The sequence below is a fragment of the Choloepus didactylus genome, chromosome 8 (genome assembly GCF_015220235.1).
Source record: "Choloepus didactylus isolate mChoDid1 chromosome 8, mChoDid1.pri, whole genome shotgun sequence".
Classification (NCBI taxonomy): domain Eukaryota; kingdom Metazoa; phylum Chordata; class Mammalia; order Pilosa; family Megalonychidae; genus Choloepus; species Choloepus didactylus.
Window position 1 is genome coordinate 8,624,459 of NC_051314.1, and position 19,435 is coordinate 8,643,893.

General features: G+C 54.8%; 1 protein-coding gene across 1 annotated transcript; it reads right to left on the reverse strand.

The window, feature by feature from the left end:
• Nucleotides 1-283: 283 nt before the first annotated feature.
• Nucleotides 284-7,733, reverse strand: LOC119542518 (patatin-like phospholipase domain-containing protein 5). The gene is given in 7 exon segments (XM_037847330.1): nt 284-368; nt 1,005-1,118; nt 2,742-2,874; nt 4,921-5,106; nt 6,167-6,227; nt 7,469-7,483; nt 7,485-7,733. Coding segments are annotated over 7 exon segments (843 nt in total).
• Nucleotides 7,734-19,435: the final 11,702 nt, after the last annotated feature.

Sequence of the window (19,435 nt, forward strand, 5' to 3'; positions counted from 1 at the left end):
GTCCCAGGGACACAACAGCAGGCCAGGCCTCTACCCAAAGACAAATACCTGAGTCCCAAGGAATGAGGGCTCCAGAGTGCCTGGTGTGACCCCTTCCTGCACTCAGGATTAGATTCTGAGAGGAAAGAGGAGCCTTCCCCTGGGCTCTGAGCTCCAGGAGACAGAGGCGGGCCTCACTCAGGCCTGAATCACTCACAGCCCAGGGGGCAGATGTGAGCACACAGGATAAAGTCTGAAGAGGTGCAGGAGAGACCAGCACCCAGGATGGCCCAGCCCAGTGCTCTCAGGCCCGATGGGCATCCAGAGGCTCTAGGGTCGATGCTGCAGGAGGAGCTCCTCCAGGCTGGAGGGGCCCCACTTCCAGGGACCTGGGCACAGGAAGGCTGCAGGGTGGTCAATACCCATTACAGCAAGTTTTGAGAGCTTCAGGGTTCCCTGAAGGGGAAGTGAAGCCAGAGTGGGGAAATCCCTTCCCCAGCCCTGAGTCACTCTTCTCCCAAATTCTGACTGAGCTGAGTGAATAAAGCTTCCAGGTGTAGGCACTCCCTGGGAGGCAGCACTGATTTTCTTGCTTTAAAAAATCACTGGGGGAGGGAGGCACAGAGAGCCCTCCAACCACTGAGAGAGGCAAATGAGGGGAAGTTGTAGGGAGAGGAGTCAGCCTGGCCTGGGCTGCTGTGGGGAAGCCTGGAAGGAGGAACCCTGAAAAGCAGGGTCCCAGCCCCCTGCGGACCTCACCATAGTGATGCCACCAGGCAGCTCGTGCAGCCTGAACTACGTGGGTGATCAGAACCCACGTCCAGCCCCCAGCAGTGCACAAAAAACATGTGCAGATGGCTATGCAGATAGATGGACAGAGGGACATGGGTGGGCAGGTAGAGGATGCAGATTGCCTCACCCAGGGTCCAGGGAAGCCATGGTGCCTCCCCCAACCTAGCACAGCCCCTCCTGCTCCATGCTGTAGGAGCCGAGACCCAGGCCTGCAGGCCCCCTGCCCACCTCACCTGACTGGCCTGAGCCAGGCCTTCATCCTGGGATAGAAGTCGAGGGCCCAGATTCTCAGCAGGCCCCACAGCCAGCCTAGGTCCACAGGCATTTTGGGCAGCCAGGCCACAACCCTGGAAGACAGACCAGCCTCAGCAATGCCTGGGAATTCCCCGGGATGCAGCCAGACAAGCCCACCCTACCCAGGGCCCAGAGAAGAGCCACAGGGTCCCTGAGCCAGGACACCAGGCCCACAGGTAATGGGGGTGGGGTCAAAAGGGCCCAAGCAGTGCTGCCCAACACGACAGAGCAGCTGGGATAGAAACAGGCACCTGTGGTGGCGTGATGGTCAGGGAGGATCCATGAAGTACTTGAACTTGATGGAAGCAGCTGGGTACTTGGGGTCACCAAGTCCACAGGGCCCAGTTAGTGGGAAGCCAGGGGTCAGAGGGGCAGGCCTGGAGTACACCGCAGTTCCCCTGCTCCTTAACCTCATGGCCTGGGCAGGTCACAGAATCCCCCTGAGCATCGGTTTCCTCATGTGTCATATGGGGACATAACTCCATGGACTCCTGCCTCCTACCCCTCCCCACCCACCCACAGCCCCCTTCACGGAAGCTCCTAACCTCCTCTGGGTCACCACCCATCCTTCCCCTCCTCTCCCTCCTGACACAGCTCAGCCCAGTACTTCTTCCCCAGGTCACCTCTCACCCCCACCTGCACCCTTTCAGCCACTTCCTCCAAGCAGCCAAGGGCCTTCCTCAAACACATCTCTGACTGTAACCCTCTCCTCCTCAAATCTCTCCCAAGGCATCTGTCCAGGCCTCACTAGGCTCCCCAGCACCATCTCACCAAGCACTCCAGCTCTTGTTCTTAGCTGGAAAAGCCTCCCTATCTGCTCCTTGAATGGGCCTTACTCCTTCCTGCCCCAGGGCCTTTGCACATACTGTTCCATTTCTTGGAAGGCTTCTCCCTTCCCTCCATGCCTAGTGAACTCCTACTCATCCTTCAAATTATAGCTCCAAATTCATCTTCTCTGGGCAAATTCATCTTCCTGACTGAGAGCTCCCTTGAGAACTGTCCCAGCTCACAGGCAGTGTAGACCTCCCCTAGAGAGCTCTAGTCAGAGGTGTGGCTGCAAGGGTGAATGTGTGAGGATTTGTGGGCATGAGGGGGCCACAAGGCCAGTGATGGGGTCTGGATCTATGCTGCTCCCTCACCCCCAGCCAGGGCTTGATCCCTGATGGGCTCAGTAACTCTCAGTGGAATGAGTAGACAAATGATGAAGAGTGATCCATTCGCTGAAGAGTTAGAGCAGTGTGGGCTTAACCACAGCTAGTCTCACCTGAAAGGGCCTTGTTTAATGGGAAGGGAACCCAGGAATCAGGAATGGGAAGGGGCCCGGCCACACAGCAAATCTGAGCCAGACCTGAGCCTACGAAGAGCACATTGTCCCAGAGGCCCCAACAGATGCAGGGATGGGCCAAATGTCACACAGACAATAAGGGGGAAAGCCAGGCTGCCCCACATTTCCATACCTGCTACCCCACTACCTCTGCATTGGACCAATGTTTCAGAGGAGACACCAGGTCACACAGCCAACCCCAGGTAGGGCAAGGAGAAGAGCCAGGTTCAGCCCCTCCCCTCCCAGCTCTGCACACCAGTGTGTCAGCCACCCTTCCTGCCATGGGGGCTGGTCTCTACCACAAACCTGTCCATAAACCAGCCCCTTCCATAGACCCCCAGCCTGGACTTACCTTCTGCTGTGGAAGTAGACATACTCAAAGGGCAGTGTGCAGGGTAGCAACAGGTACTTCAGCACCCACACTGGTCGTGACTGGGAGAAGCAGGTCCAGATGCTGAGGTCCCCCTCACATGCTCTCCTCATTGCTACAAGAGAAGCCCAGCATGGCTCAATACACTTGGTGGCCATGGATGGGAGCCCCACCCACCCCTGCAGCCAGCTCCTTCAAATGTGACCCTGAGGGAAGGAAGCCAGAGCCACTCCCAAGCTCTCCCAGATCCCTGAGGGTGCCCCCTTCTGTAGAGGAAGAAACAACCATTGGTCAAGCCCTACTACATGCCAGCAGGAAGCCAGGCCCTCAGCATGGGACATGTCACCACTGTTCATGAGATGGCATGGTGGGCCCTTCATACAGATGAAGAGACTGAGGGTCAGAGTGGAGAACTCACCTGAGCAAGGACCACTGCCAGCAAGGAGCAGAGTCAGTATGAATCCCATGCCTGTCGGATTCTGAGCTCTTCCACCCCTCCTGCCCCTCTGGGAAGTCTGTCTATGGACCCCAGGATGGAACACAAGCCCCCATCATGACTCCCTGTATAAGAGTAACACATCATTGTCATTAACAACAGCAGCTGCAGCTCTGACCACAGTGACCATTTTGGATCCCTGTTCACTGACCTGACCAGAGTAGAAGAGACCAGCCTGAAAGTCAGTGGGCCATGAGAGGGGCACACGGGGCAAAAATGGGCCTCTGACCACCTCTAAGTCCCCAGCCCATTAAATGCAGACAGAGCCTGTGGATCAGATCCACCCCTATCTGCTGTGTGTGTAGACAAGTCCCCTCTAAGCACCCAAGCTCCCTTCCTTGTAAAATGGGTGTACCTGCAGGACCCACCCACCTGGGAAGGTGTGAGGATTAAAGGAGGCCTGTAAAGGGCAGCCCCAGCCAGGTACCAGGTCCCTTCCCAGAGAGGGGCTAGCTGGAGGCGGCTCTCTGGTGGCTCCCCAGTGGCTGCAGGGACACATCCAGGGCTCCGGAGTCCAGAGCTGGGACCTCACAGGCTCAGTGCAGATCCAGGCCATCAGGCCACTCCTGCCACCATTGTGGGGGCTGCAGCCCTGGACAGGTGCCCTCCTTATCCCCCCACCTCTCACCCACTCCCTATGTACCTGCCCTGCCTTCAGCTGTCATCTCCACTCCTCTCAGCCTCCTGCCTCTTTGGCTTCTCCCTCCCATCTCAGTTCAGGAAACTCCATGACTAGGACTCAGAGAAGCAGGGAGCTCTGCAAAGCAAGGGCCATCCCACCCACAAACACTAACACAGGGGCCCCCCACCTCCCTTCTGCAGCTTTTGAGTCCACCTGCTTGGCCCTCCAAGGCCTCCACCCCTGAGCTCATTACTGCTATGGACCACCCAGCTCTCCTCTCTCTTCCCCAAGGCCCCTGCACATCTGTCCCCTTTGCACAAAGGCTGCTTGTCACCTTCTCTTTGCCTGGACAACTCCTTTCAAGCCTCACTTACATGCTGCTTAAACCCACCCCCACTACTAATACCTGTGCCTGTGGAAACCTGTTCTTTCCTGTGGTTGCACTTGTGACATTTGTGTCACCAAGAAGGACAGCAGGCTGAGGGTTCAGAGCAAAACTCCTGCTTCTGCCACTTGCTAGCTGTGTGACCCTGGGCAAGTCACTTAGCCTCTCTGTGTTGCTTTTTCCTCATGTGTCCAATCAGGATAATTCACAACCAGCCGCAGGGTATAATTGGGAGAATGAAATGAGTCCAACTCTTTCTGGCAAGTCCAGAACCCTCTGTGTGGATCATTCCTTTATCCTCCAGCCCCTCCTGCCCTTTTCAGGGTGGAGGACAAAGACCTGGCTTTCTTGGGCTCAGATATGGTTTTGAATCCCAATTGCAAGCTTGAGACCTTAGTGAATCCCTTGTTCTCTTTCTCTGAGCTTCAGTTTCCCCATCACTGAAACTGGGTAAGGATTACACCTTGATTGCAGTGAGGGCTGGAGGGCACAACATGCAAAATGTCCCTGGTGCCTCATTTGGCACTCAGAAGGTGCTCAGAAATCAAGAGGCCTGCCCTCCTCTGGGCCATGAGCACCTTAAGGAGGGGCCCTGGCTCCAGGCCTCCAAGTGGAGGGTGCCTGGTGGGAGACAAGCACAGGGAGGGAGGGGCAGTACCGGACTCCAGCTCCGGTGAAAGCTGCTCAAAGTTGGGCGTGTCCTTGACCACCACATTGGGCACTGCCCAGTTCAGAGCCAGGCCTGTCTTCTCGTCTTGGTCATGGCCGGCATCCTGGGTCCCAACAGCTGGGGACATGGGCTCCTCAGGCACCAAAGTTCACAGCACTGGCTCCTTGGTGAGTCCTGGGGCAGCAGGGACAGGGGAAGTATGACAGGTCAGCTTTCTGGAAGGTCACAGAGAAAATGACTCCCTCTGACTGTCCACACGGTCCATGCCAACCTCAACCCCCAACACCGAACCCCAGCTCTGGTGACCTGCTGTTGGACAGACTCTGGGCTCCTCCCTAATCACCCCTTCCTGCCCCTCCCCAGCCCGGCTCTGCTCCCTTTTCCTGCCCCTTTCAAGAGACCAATCAGATCTGAGACCCTGAAGATGCAATCCAGAGTTCAAATCCTGGTTCCAACACCTGCAGCCCTGGTGACTTAATCACCCTGTGCTGTTTCCCTCTTGTGCAAAGGGAACATTGTGACCTGTTTCATAGGGTTCCTCTGAGAATCCAGTGAGACCCATATGTAAGCCGGGCCCAGGGCTGGGCGCGTGTCAGGTGCTCGGCCGATGCTTCCTACTGCACTGCTTGCTTGGGCTCTAGCCCAGGGCACCGAGGACGAGGTCTGAAGCCTCAGGAAACACCTTGAAAACATGAACCTGTGGGATCACATCCAAGCTCTGCAGGCCAGAAGACCTCTCTGGCCCACCCACCAACCATGAGCACACACGGACACACACACACACACACACACACACACACACACACACGTCCTGCCACACTGCATTACTGTTCCCTCAAGGCACCTGACTCTGTGCTCTTCTTCTCTGCCTATAATGGCCTCTGCTTTTCTGTCTGCAACCTTGCCACACTCTCCATAACCAAAGCCCACCTTATCCATCACCACCTCCAAGAAGCCTTCCTTGCACCCCAGGCAGGGTCTTGTGCCCCCTATGGGCTCCCACAGCCCTGGCAGCCCTCCCTCAGGGACCCCATCTCCCTGAGGACAGAGCAGAGCCTTGTGTCATCCCTCTCTGGGTCCCTTGATCAGGCCAAGTCCAGGGCAAAAGCTGCGGAAGAGAATGAGTGGGCCCAGGTCCGTAATACACCAATGTCCTGGGGGCAGCATCAATGTGGGGCTCATGTGGAGCAGAATCCCCCTCTCATTGTCAGCTCTGTGGGGGCAGGTCACCTACTGCACCGCTCCAGGAACCTCAGGGCATCCGGGTAGCCTTGTCTGCAGTGGTCGGCCACTACCTGCCAACACACAGGGCAGCTGGGGTGGGAAGGATGTACCCGCCCCCCGACTGGTGGTCACAGGCCAGGGACCTGCCATCTACCAGCGGTGACCAGCCCAGTCTACACTCCCCAAGTGACCCAGACGTCAGGGCTCAGGGACCCAGGCACCCCAGGTCTCACTAGGAAGGGCCACAGGAGCGCATGCAGGACACACTGCTCAGGCTGCTTCCCCCCATTTCACTGCCCTCCTCTGAGATGCCCTCGCTGGCTGCTCTTGCAGTTTCCTCTGTTCCTTCCCCCAGCCTGGGGTGGCTGGGACACCACCTGGCACTGGCAGGACACAGGTGCACTTTGTCCCTTCAGTGTTCCTTTCCAGGATGAGCCTGAGATGGAAAGAGGAACCCGGGAGCCATGGCTGCCCATCTGGGTCAGAGCCCCTCTAATGGGGCCGTGGAAGTGGCTCAGTCTCCCCTCACTGTGTGACTTCAGAGCAGCTGTGCCACCTCCCTGGGGACCACTCTTTTCTTGTCTGGAAAATGGGGCTGATGCTTTCTGCCCCTCAGGCTGTGTGGAGGCTCAGAGCAAGTGACCATGACCTTGTTTTGTCCACTGTAAAGCCCTCTGCAAACAGGAGAGGTTGAAGAGATGAGGAAGCCGGGGCACAGGTGGGGCAGAGGAGTGTGGTATGACAATAACCTGTTTGTGTTAAATTTCCCCTTTTCCAGAAACAGCAAGGGGTGAAACACAGGAAATATCTGTCTGTGGCTCATCTTCTTGCCAGCTTGAGCCTTGCCTCTACAATGTGGGTCAGTTGGATGACACTCGAGGGCAGCAGGGGAGAGCACGGGTCTCAGCAGTCTGGGGTGGAGTCCTGGGTTTCCCACTTGCAGGCTGTATGGCTTTGAACAACTCACTGAACCTCTGTCCCCAGTGAACCCCTGAGATATGGGGATGACAGCAGGGGGCACAGGGCAGCCCTGGCTGGAAGTCAAGCTCGGCAGAGGTAGTATTAGTTTGCACTCTTGCTGGAGGTGCCGTTTCCAACTCAACCTCATCCAGGGAGGGAAACAACATGCAGGACATGGCTGAGCCCACACTCTGGAGGCCGGTCCTGCTCGGCCTCCCCTTGGCTGTGTGAATTGGGACACAAGGACTCACTGCCCTGAGGCTCAGGAAGGTCCCAGGGACATGGAGCCTGACATGTGGGGCTCTCGGTCATGATCAAGCCCCCGTATCCTGCAAGGGGGTACCAGACCTACCTCAGGCTTGGGGGGGGAAGAGGGAGATGACCCCCAGGTAGAAGTCCTTGGTGGAGATCTGGAAGTTGGCACTGAAGGCGTTCAGCTCATGCAGGCTGGCCGACGTGCTCCGGGGACAGACGTCCATGGTCCCGTGGAAGGGAGACACAGTGATGGTGGAGTCAGGGTCCTCGAGGGGCAAGTTGTTGCTCAGAGCCCCGTCGATGTAGCACTGCAGTGGGGGCTGGATGATGCTGACCCCCAGGATGCCTGCCTCCCCCCACATTGCCACGGAGCCACCAGCTAAGAACAAGCTGCAGCTGCTGACCACTGGTCCCCCAGAGTCACGGGGTCCACTCTGGCCCAGGGTGCCTCTGAGCCCCCACAGGGGAGTGGGGAGGGCCTAGCACACAGTAGGTGCTCAAGGAGCACAGGTTTCCCCACTCCCAGCCCCAAAGGTATGTTCTGTGGCTGCACAGAGCGCAGGGCAGGGGCGCGGCAGTCGAGCCTCCAAGGGACACTTACCTCCCCTCTGAACTTGGGGGGATCACCCCACAGTAGAAAGGAAAATGTGAGATACAGAGCAAGGCGTGGGAAGAGAAAGAGTCGGGAGGAAAAGCTCTCGTCACCTTCCCCATTGCAGCCTCCCAAGCAGGGACGGTCACCCTGTGTGCCTGGGGACCGAGGCCCGGGAAGAGGCATCAGCGAGGGCTGCCCTCACCCCGTCCTCCTCCGGACGGCACTCTGGCTGCCTCGGGCCTGCTGCAGGTTTTCTTTTGCTTTTGGGTTTTGACTAAGGACCAACAGAGGTACCAAGTGCCATTTCTGCCTCACCCTTCCTGCAGGAATTCTCCACAAACAATCAAGGTTGTTTCCCAAAGTGTGTTCCCTGGACAATGATCCAACCACATGAACCTCAGACAAGAGACCCCGTCTTCTCCACCCCTTTGAGAAACCCTGTCCACTCTTCCCAGTAAAGGTCCTGATGAGTCCTACAGTGAAGAAGACTTAACATCGAGCAGCATCTCTCCACTTGGCCCTGCTGACATCGGGGCTGGGTGCTGGGGGCTGTCCTGTGCACTGGTGGATGTTAGGCAGCACCCCTGGCCTCCACCCATTAGAGCCAGGAGCCCCCACTGCACATTCATGATGGCCAACATTGGCAAAGTCCCCTGGGGGAACAAATCTCCCCCGGTGGAGAACCACCAGCCTAGAGTTTAACAAGCTCCTTGAACATAAAACCTTTCTTCACAGACACCTGGAGACATCCCTGACAGCCTCTCGGGAGATGCAGAACCCTGTCCCTCCCCCATGCACCGCAGTGTGGGTCTTGCCCTGAAGTCTTCACCGTCCTGCTCATGCAGCTGTAAACCAGACTCCCCCCGGGGCCTCTGGGTCCCCCCACTCCCCTCCTCCCCCAACCCTTGCTGGTCATTCCTACTCTTGCTCTCTATCTTAGAGAGAGGAGTGGACTAGAGTCCAGGGCAGGCATGCCTGAGCTGGGTCCTAAATCACCCCTCCCAGGCTGCATAGACTTAGACAAGCCACTGCTCCTCCAAGCCTGTTTCCACAGATGGGGGTTGGCAATGCCTGTTCACCTCACCACTAGCAACACTGATGACAGCAGGCCTCCTAATATCAGAAGAGATACACACACACACACACACACACACACACACACACACACACACAGACAAAGCAAAGAAAAAGTCAGGTCATCCAGAAAATCATTTAAAAAGGAAACTCTACAAATGAAAAGTTGCAAGAACAAAGACCAAAATCATCAGACAGATCAACCAACCTGAAAGGGACCAACTTGGTGCAAACATACCATGGAAGCCTCCTCCGCTGTTGAAAAGGAGGCAGATCCACATGCACTGGCAAAGACAACTTACTGTGATAGACAGGACAACAAAGTGCTGAAAGGTTCACAATATTCCACCACTTTCACGTGCTTTTTTAAAGGAAGATTATGCGGCATATAAATTCACAAAAGACAAGGACAGCATATCTCTGGAAAGATCCACAAGGAATTACAACACTGGTGCCCTTGGGAAGCAGAAACCAAGGGACTTATTGGGAGAGAGGTGTAGATTTCACTCTGTACCCTTTTTATTTTATCCCATGCATGTATTAATCATCTTTATAGAATTAAAACACACGGAAGAATAGCACCCTTTGCTCAGGACTGTGGGATTACATGAGATACAGATTTGCTGAGAGGATGGAGAGAATGAAAAGATGCAAAAATGATTTATAAACTGTAAGGCTTTGTGCACATGGGTTTGTAGGGATTAAGAGCTAGACTCAGGAGCCAATCTGCCTGGGTTCAAATTCTGGCTCCACTGCATACTGGCTGGTGACCTTGGGTAACTTAACCAATCTGTGCCTCAGTTTCCTCACCCAACAAATGGGGAAAAAACCCTTCCTGCTCTGTAGTCCTGTTGTGAGAACTGAATGAGATAATTAATAAATGTCAAGTGTTTGGAACAACACCTGGCAGATGGTAAGCATGCCATCAATGGTTAAGTAACATTGTTACAGTCACTATTGTTATTTTAATTCTATGGCCCACATCTCTTGGCCTTTCATGGACTGTGAACTGTCAGCCCAGCCTTCCCCTCCCACAGCAGAGGCTGTTCCAGATCTCTCCAAGCTGACAGTCCTGCCTCCCCTCCCACACACACACACAGGCAGGTGGTGCCCTGTTTTCCTATCCCATCCTGGGGCATCTGGAGCAGAACCCCTCTTACCTTAAGCTCAACCTCAGCAGATCAGGGAGCCATGGAATCTCAAGCACCTGGCACCTCCAGGGAGCAGTTCCAAGCATGGCAGCACTCACTGGCACTGCCTAGCACAGGGAAAGCCCATGAGCTGAGGCTGCCCTGGCCACCCCAGAGGAGCGCGCAGTGAGAGTGGGGGAGGTACAGACACGGGCATCTGCTGAGCGGGTTTCACCTTTGCAGGTGTCCGTGTGGAAGCCCTGGCACAGGGATTCCCACCCCTGTCACTGATTGGCTGAGGTTCCAGGAAGGTCCTGGGGTTCAGACAGGTGGGGGTCACCAAAAGAGACTACATGGTAGGCAAGAAAGGGGGGATCCTGAGAAAGAACACCCCAACTAGTCAAGCTGAGGAGACCTGGCATCCAGGTGTGAGTATGGGGGTGGGCTGTCCTTGAGGCCCCTGGTGAGGATGAAGGTGAGAATGGAAGGAACATGTCACACAGGGTCCAGGCAGCTTGGCGGCTAGACCCCCGGGTCAAGGGCAACAAGGAACAAGAGAACGAAAGAGTGTGCTCGCGCTCTATGGCTGCTCAGCAGGGACGGGCCAGCATCACAGCTCCGTGAAGATACGGGTTAAGGCAGCAGAGACCACCCAAGTGCCCCACCGTCCAGGCAGTGTGGACCCTTCACTTCACCCCCCAGTGACCCCCACACTTAACCTAGCAAGATCAACAGGTGCAGGGTTTGTGATCAAATTTGTCCCTCTACAGGGCTGTCAGGAGCCAACAGTGGCAGGAACTGGCTTTGAGGGGTGTGTCTGCCATATAAACGCCCACAGAGAACAAATATCTGGGGCAATGGAGCCCACAGCTGAAGTTCCTGTGAGTCGAGCAGATGGAGGTTTGGGCAACAAGATCCAGTTTTTAATGAGTGACACCCCCACTGGGTGCGGCTTCCTTGTGGTGCAGAGCTAGAGGCTGGGGCTGGGGCAGTAGGTAGCAGGGGTGGCAGTGGGGGGGAGATGAAGATGGTGGCAGTGGAAATGAGAAAACAGGACAGGCTGGAAAGATATTCTAGAAGGGAGTTGCAGGGTGTGAAGGGGAAGAAGGGGTCCAGACGACACCAGGCTTCTGGGCTGGGGGGCTGGGTGTCAGGCAGTGTCTTTGCCCGAGATGGGGGCCTGGTAGACAGAGCAGGTTTGAGGGGAGGTGACAAATTCAGCTCCAGGCATGTCAGTGAGGGGATGGCCGTCCCAGGGCTCTCTTCTCCCCTCCCCCTCACTGTTGTTTGAAAGGGCTAATGAGCAGGACAAAGCAGCATGGCTCCGGTTCCACAAGTGGTTCCCCACCCTGGCTTCCCTAACTGGCTCCCCAGAGGCCGCCACTCTCCCAAGCTGGCCACGTGTGTGGCTTCCAGTTGAGGCTGGGTGCATGGGGTTTCAGGGCGCCCATCTCTGCTCAGGGCCACCCTTCAAAATTTTCCATAATAGAAAGTTCTGTCCGGACATTTCCTGCACGTGAACAAATATCCTTTTCTCTTGCCCAGTGGGATCTCCCTGTGGTCTCTGCTCCATGGTTGGACTCTGTGTTTCTGGGGCTCTGTGCTCTGCTTGGGAAGCCTGGTCAGCAGCATCCTGGCCTCAGAGGCCGCAGGCCTGGCGACCATGCCGTCCTGCATCAGCTCACCCAGACCTGGGGGCAGGGTAACCCCGGGGTGTCTCCAGTGTGGGCAGGACCCAGCACAAGCTGGTGGGAGTCTGGGGCCTCGGGAGAAGGCAATCCTGAGGCCACCACTGACTCAGGGCCCAGGCAGGCAAAGGCGAAGACCACCACACCCCACAGGGGTGTTGGGGCTGAGCCTTGAACTGAAAGACCCTGAGGACTTCCAAGAACCCAGCTCACTCTCAAGTCCCCTTTACCTCCACCACTGGTCACCCAGCCCTGCCTGAATACCTCTGTGGAGGGGGAGCTTCCTGCTGGGGGGGGAGCCCCCTGCCCAAGGGTCAGGTCTGCTTGTTGGAATCTACTCCCGTGTCCTCTGCAGCTGGTTCCAGCTCAGCCCTCTGAACCCAGAACAGACTGGGCCCCTCTGCAGGGACAGCCCCACCAAGACACACAGACAGGACCTAGACAGGTTCTCATACCTCAGCAGGCCCTCTGAACCTGGTCCAGGTGGTCACTGAGGGCCAGCACAGAAGTCCCCTCCTCCTGGGATGGACACAGAGCCTGGCTTTCACCTCCTTCATTATGGACATTCAGCTTCTGTGAACGTGGCCAAGGAGCTCCTGAGCCTGTGCGTGAGCCCTATCGCGCTGTGACCCTACAGGGAGTTTCCAGCCGCCTGAACCTTCCATGAACCAGATCCTTTATGGGAGGCTGCTCTTAAACCAAGCTTCCTCCGTCTTCTGCGTGGGCAGCTTTTTCTTTATTTTAGCTTACGTCTAGAACACAGCCCAGGAGAAGTATAACGCAGGCCATGTGTATTATTTTAAATCTCCTAACTACACTGAAGAAGCAGAAAGAAAGTGGTGAGATTATCTTCAGTAAATACATTTATTTGACCCAATATCTCCCAAATATTATCCTGGCAACTTGCAATCAATATAAGAAAAGTACCAATGTGACGTTTTATGTTCTTTTGTTCCACAGTCCTGTGAACCCTTTGCTCTTACAACACATCTCAATCGAGACATTAACTTTTCAACACTTAAGGTAAAATGGAATCCTACTAAAGCAAGAAAGTTGTGTTTAACAGAAAAATACTTCCCACTGTTTCAGTATGTGCATTTTAATTTGAATTAATATGAAATGAACCAAGGCAAGTGCTTGGGAGCAGCAGCCACATCCAAGTGCTCAGTGGCCGCGGGTGACCACTGGCCTCCCTGCTGGACAACACAGGCCCAGAACTCAAGAAAGAAAGAGAAATGACATCCCTTGGGCACCCACTCCTTCCCAGACCTGGGTGCCTCTGAGGCTGGACAGCAGGTTGCTGCCCCCAGGATGCCCACTGTCTGCTGCTGGGGACCCCCAGCCACAAAGGACTGACCCAAACTGGGCTGAGGCAGGCTGGGCTGATGGACCACCAGTGCGAGTGCAAGCTCATAGGGAGGGTGGGGTGCAGGGGGTGGCTGTTCATGGGAAAAGCACATTCCAGTCAGCCTTGGAGGATGGGTGTGGGTTCACACGGCTGAGAAGAGCAGGACACTGAGGGTACTGGGAAGGGTGTGAGCAAGGGTCAGGGGAAGGAGGAGCAGGAAGGGGAATCCTGTGGGTGGGAGAGAAGGGGTGGGGGTGGGGAGTGCAAGGAGTGGGGGCCAGGCTGAGTTCTATGCATTTTGTGCTTGGGATTTGGGTTTGCAAGTTTTGGGATGGGCTCCTTGAGACCTCCAGGCAATTGTGGGCTTGCAAGTGGGTGACCCCCATGGGAAATCAATCCTGGCTGGTGACACTACCAGTGACCACAACGGGGCTGGTGACAAGTCTTGCAGGAAGTGCCTGGAGGCATTGTCCATCCCAGCAGCAATTATCTCAGGGCCACCACCCTGGAAGCAGGGAGGGAAAATGGGGAGCTGTGGGGCTCATGGCCCATGAAGAAGCTAATCTCAAGGTGCTTGTGGGGCACCCCTGTGGGTACTGGGAAGGGCAGAGACCTGCAAGCAAGGAGACTGGGCACTCCTATGTGCCGGCCATGGGACCTGCAGCACCTGTCCCACCCTCTCTGTGCCAAGCTGGCCTGGCCATCCTCAGGACCCTGGCAGGGGAGCTGGTACAGAAGTCAGCTTGTGCCTGGGGTCTTCAATCAAAACTCTCACATTCCTGGGCTTCTTGTTCTTGAAAAATGCTCTTTGATTGCCTTTGTTTATGCCAAGAAAGCCCCTTCAATCCAAAACAAACATAACTCAAGTGTCCTAGGCCACCCCAAGGCCAATCTTTCAAGAAGCACATCACAAAGGTCTTCGTAGCTGGCTCTGGCGGAGCACCAGTGGGCCCTGGTCTGTGCTGCGGGTGCCCTGCTGGGTGGCCGGGAGCATGCAGCCCCTAAACCTGCCCTGGTGCTAGTCCAGCCACCTGGCCCTCAGGCCTCAGGGCTTTCAGGCCAAACTTGAGTGATGGGTGCCCAGGAGATGGGGTCTTTCCATGTCTGGGAGCTGCAGCATGACCTTGACTGAGCTGCACCCTCTCTGTGCCTCAGTTTCTCCATATGTTAACTGGGCACTGACCTGCTGGAGCTGACCCGGCCCTGGGGGAGAGACACTTACCCAGCAGGACCCTGGCTAAAACTGCACGGTGCGGTGCTCCAATCAAGGAAGAAAAGGACTTGCTCAGTTCTTCATTGTCTCCAAAGCCTTCACAGCACATCTTCTCCCAACAAGCTCTGCACTGCTGATGCAGAACAGTTCTCATTTTATAGATGGGGAAACTGATTCAGAACAATGAGGGGGCCTGCACAGCCACCCCCTGCTTCAGGACCGCCTGCCCTGGCCTCAGTCCCACTGCCCACTGGCCCAGGGGGCTGGGGTGACAGGACTTCCTGGCATTGTGCACCGAGCCCCTCCAGCTGCCCAGAACCTGTCTCGGCCCCTGTTGCAGGTAGCACTGGCCAAACACGTTACTTGCACCTGTCTCTGGGATTTGAGGAAAGCTCCTCCAGGGTGGGGACTGCATCCCATTTCCCCAAATTCCTCACACGCCGGCCAGTGTGGGGGCTCAGAACCTCCACAAGCTGAAAGCTGCCCCCCAACCATTACCCCTACATCCTCTCCCTAAAATATATTTTATAAACGTGTATATTTGTGCAGGGTTAGAAGGATGTGGGAATGCAAAGGAGGCCCATTAATTGTGATTGAACCTCACGGAACCATTTGGGACACGGGGGTCTTCAGGCACACAGGGGACGGGGTGCTCCAGGCTCGGGGAAGCCGGGGATTAGCGCTGGGGCCAGGCTCTCGGGACCTGCCCCGTCGAGGTCACGTCTTTCAGGACATTTCACACCCTGTCTGAAAGTCACCTTCTGCCCCGAGAAACAGAAGGGCAGTTTCCATCCTCGGGGTGACGCCGTCTTGGTTTTCTGGGGCTGCCATGACAAAGCACACAAACTGGGAAGCTTGGAACAACCGAAGTGTATCGTCTCACGGCTCTGGGGGCCAGAAGCTCCAAATCAAGGTGCCCGCGGGGCCGTGTTGCCTCGGAAGCCTGGAGGGGTTTCCCTCCTCGCCTGTCTCCCGCTTCTGGTGGCCCCGGGGGCTCCTTGGCTCGCGGCAGCTCCAGCCTCTGCCTCCGTCTCCACACGGCCTCTCTGGGTCTGGGCCTCTTCTCCCCGATTTATAAGGACACGGGTCATATTGGATGAAGGCCCCCCAAGCCACATGACCTGATTTTTTTTGACTTTTTTTTAATTCAGTTTTATTGAGAAATATTCACATACCATACAACCATCCATGGTGTACAATCAACTGTTCACATACCATCTTATAGTTGTGCATTCATCACCCCAATCTATTTTTGAACATTTTCCTTACACCAGAAAGAATCAGAATAAGGATAAAAAATAAAAATAAAAAAATTAAAACAATTAAAAAAAAACCACTCAGATCACCCCCCCATCCCACCCTATTTTTTATTTAGGTTTTGTCCCCATTATTCTACTCATCCATCCATACACTGGATAAAGGGAGTGTGAGCCACAAGGTTATCACAATCACACTGTCACCCATTGTAAAGTTCATTGTTTTATAATCATTTTTAAGAGTCAAGGGTACTGGGTTGGAGTTTGGCAGTTTCAGATATTTACTTCTAAATATTCCAATATATTAAAACCTAAAAAGTGCTATCTATATTGTGCATAAGAATATCCACCAGAGTGACCTCTAGTCTCCATTTGAAATCTCTCAGCCACTGAAGCTCCATTTCATTCCATTTCACATCCCCCTTTTGGTCAAGAAGATGTTCTAATCCCATGATGCTGGGTCCAGATTCATCCCTGGGAGTCATATCCTGTGGTGCCAGGGAGATTTACACCCCTGGGAGTCAGGTCCCATGTAGCAGGGATGGCAGTGAGATCACCCACCAAGGTGGCTTAGTTAGAGAGAGAGGCCACATCTGGGCAACCAAGAGGCACTCAGGGGGAGACTCTTAGGCACAATTATAAGCAGGTTTAGCCTCTCCTTGCAGGAACAATCTCACAGGACCTGATTTTAACTTAACTAATCCATTTGCAACAACCCGATTTCCAAAAAGGACCACATGCAGAAACACCAGGGATCAGGACTCCAGCGTGTCTTTTTGGGGGGACATGATTCAACCTGTTAACACATCTGTTTGAAGTTATCTAGGTCAATCTGAAGCTTTCATTCTTTGGGTATGTCTTAAAATTCAAGTTAAAAAATATTTTTTAATCAATTGAAATGGAATGGAAATTCATTCACAAAATTATCCAGAGTCCCCTCCATGCCTTGGGTGTGGGGTGATTTTAAATGCTGTGAAGGGCATGTTCACGTCTCCTTCGTGGGGTGATGGAGAAGCAGCAGCACCCTCAGGACCACAGGGACCCTGCCTGCTGGGTCAGGGCCGACTTGCTGAGCTCTCGGGCTTCGTCTCAGTCCTGAAATAATATCGACTCTGTATTTCCCACCTCAGAGCTGGAACTCTGTGGAATCTGTCCACTGCTCCACACTCCTTCAGAGCCTCAGGGACTCTTTGCAGCAGAATCCCCGGCCCAGGGCTTCTGGCTGGCTCCGTTCTCCCCACTTCCAACCATGCGTGGCGGGCAACAGGGCAGCAAAGCCCCAAAGAGGAAAAGCCACAAAAATCTCATGGGGCCTCCTCCCTGTGTTAAAGGCTCCTGAAGGCCTGTGCCTCTAGCCACACAGATCTGTGGCCAGGCTAGGCCTCAAAACCAGTCTTTCAACACACATATTCGGAAAAAGTCGAGCAGCAAAGATGTGGGGTCTTTGGTGATTTCCCCTTTGTTTTTTGGAAGTTTCCCTCCTGATACTATGGCTCTCATAATTAACTTTTAAAAAAATAGAAAGTATGAGAAAAGAAAAGCGAGGCATGTGGGAAAGCCTGGGCAGCATTTCATGCCCTTCCCACCCCCCTACTCCTCAGCTCTCTTCTCCGGGTCCCCATGGACATGGTGAGGTTTGCTCAGAGGCCAGGCATCAGGGTGTCCCACCCTCCCTTCCCAGCAGCCTGCTCATCAGGGGTGGACAGACAGCTCCTGGCCATGTGCACAGCCACACGCCGGTCCCAGGGGGCTGCCGTCCCCCTCGGCGGGGAGCTCCAAAGGGAACATCCCCTAGATGTACTCCAGACAGTGCTGATTGACACGAGTGTTCAGTGGTGTCATGGGCTGCAGCTGGGGGCTTGGAAAGGCCCTGTAAGCAGGTAAGTATGCGGCTGGTCCCTCACACCCCCACATTCACGCTGGGGGGTCCCTGGTGGAGGTTGGGCCCAGGCAGCGGAAAGGAGGTCTCCAGCCTGCCCAGGCCTCCTTCCCGGCCTTCTGGAGCTGGCAGGAGCAGGTTAAAAAGTGGAGCCCACCACTAGAGGAATCAAAAAAGGCCCTACCACCGCCATACCCATGAGAGGGACCCTGAGAGCAGAAACAGAACTTAATTAAACAAAAGGGGTGGGGGGTGGGGTGGGGGTGGGGTAGGGGAGACAAAGCAGCAAAGAAAAAGCATGGTGAACAGAAAACCCAAACTAACATGGAGGAAATTAATCCCAGTAGATCAGCAATCTTGAGAAATTCAAACAGATAAAATGTCCTTCCTTTATCTACTCAGTAAATATGTAATCAGCACCTGGCACATCCCAGGCCTCCCGGTTCCAGACCCTGAGGAAACAGCAGTGACCTAAACAGGGTCCCTGCTCTTGGAGGGTCTCTATTCTAGGTCCTAGGCAAATAAACAAGCTGATCAGATGATGAGAAGTGCTCTAGAAGGCTGGGGGATGGGGGGGCAGGGCGGACCAGCCAGGGAAGGCCTCTCTGGGAAGCCAAGACCTAAGGAAAGGATGGAGGGAAGCAAGGGATGAGCCCCAAGGATATCTGGAGGAAGAAGTTTCCAGGCAGAGACAACAGCACCTTCAAAGGAGTAGAGAGGAGAGCTTGGGGGTGCGAGGCTGATTGGAGGGTGGTCCAGAGGAAGAGGGAGGGGAAAGTGGAGTCAGCAAGTAGAGAGGATGGAAATGGGGTGTTATGGGAGGGTACTTGGTTTTTTACGATGGGAGCTGTGACTGAATTTGTAGGACCAGGAGAATGAAGCACTAACAAGGAGAAAATGGATTTTCCGAAGGGGAAACGAATACCAGAGTGATGTAAGCAGGTGGGGAGACGGCATCTGGTGCCCAGGTGGATGGGAGCTTAGAGAAGAGCAGTGATGCCCTGCCATAGTAGGGACAGGTGGGGACAGGTGGGGACAGGTGGGAGGGGTGTGGACATGGTGGAAGCTTGGGGAAGTTTTGCTGTTGGTTTCTGAGTAGTTCATTGTTGCTTCCTTGTCAGCCAAGGGTAGGAATGTTGGGGGTTGAGGAGTGGGGGTGGTGATGGGCCATGGGAGTGGGGCAGGGCTGCCAGGCAGCACTGATACCAGGGCTCATGAATTGAGAGCAAGTTGGGTCTGCACCAGCGGCTGTTTTTCTCCAGCATGTTCGGTTCTGCAGGGGCAGGTGGCGAGCAGGTGGAGTTGGGTTGACCCAGGGTGGGGTTTTGCCAGGGAGGACCCTGGAGGAAGAGAGGGGCAAGGCTGTCAAGGCACATGCACAGAGGTAATTACAGTGATGGATCCTGGAATCTGTCCAGGAGTGGGGAGGAAATGAGGATGTGAGGAAGTGAGGGAGAGAGAAAAGATACGAGTCAATAGATTATTTTTTTTCTTTTTATTTTGAAATAATTTCAAATGGACAGGAAAATTGCAAAAATAAAAAAAAAACCACATCCTAGAACAAGAGCCCAGAGATTTTAAGGGCCACTGGGGCCAAAAGGATGCTGGAGCCGAGATACTAGAGGGAGGGTACTGGAAAGCCGGGAGATGGAGGGCAGATAATGGGATACATGAAACGAGTTTATGGAAAGGGTGAGGTTGGTGGTCAGGGTGAGGACAAGGGTGAGAGCAGCTGTGGCAGGGATGAGAAGGAAGGTCACGGAAGTGAGGAGTCAAGGGGTCATTGGTCAGTGTGCTGCCGGGCCATCTTCATGCATGTTGGAATCACCAAGGTTTATGCACAACAGAGAGCCAGAGGAGATGATGAGCCAGGAGCTAAGT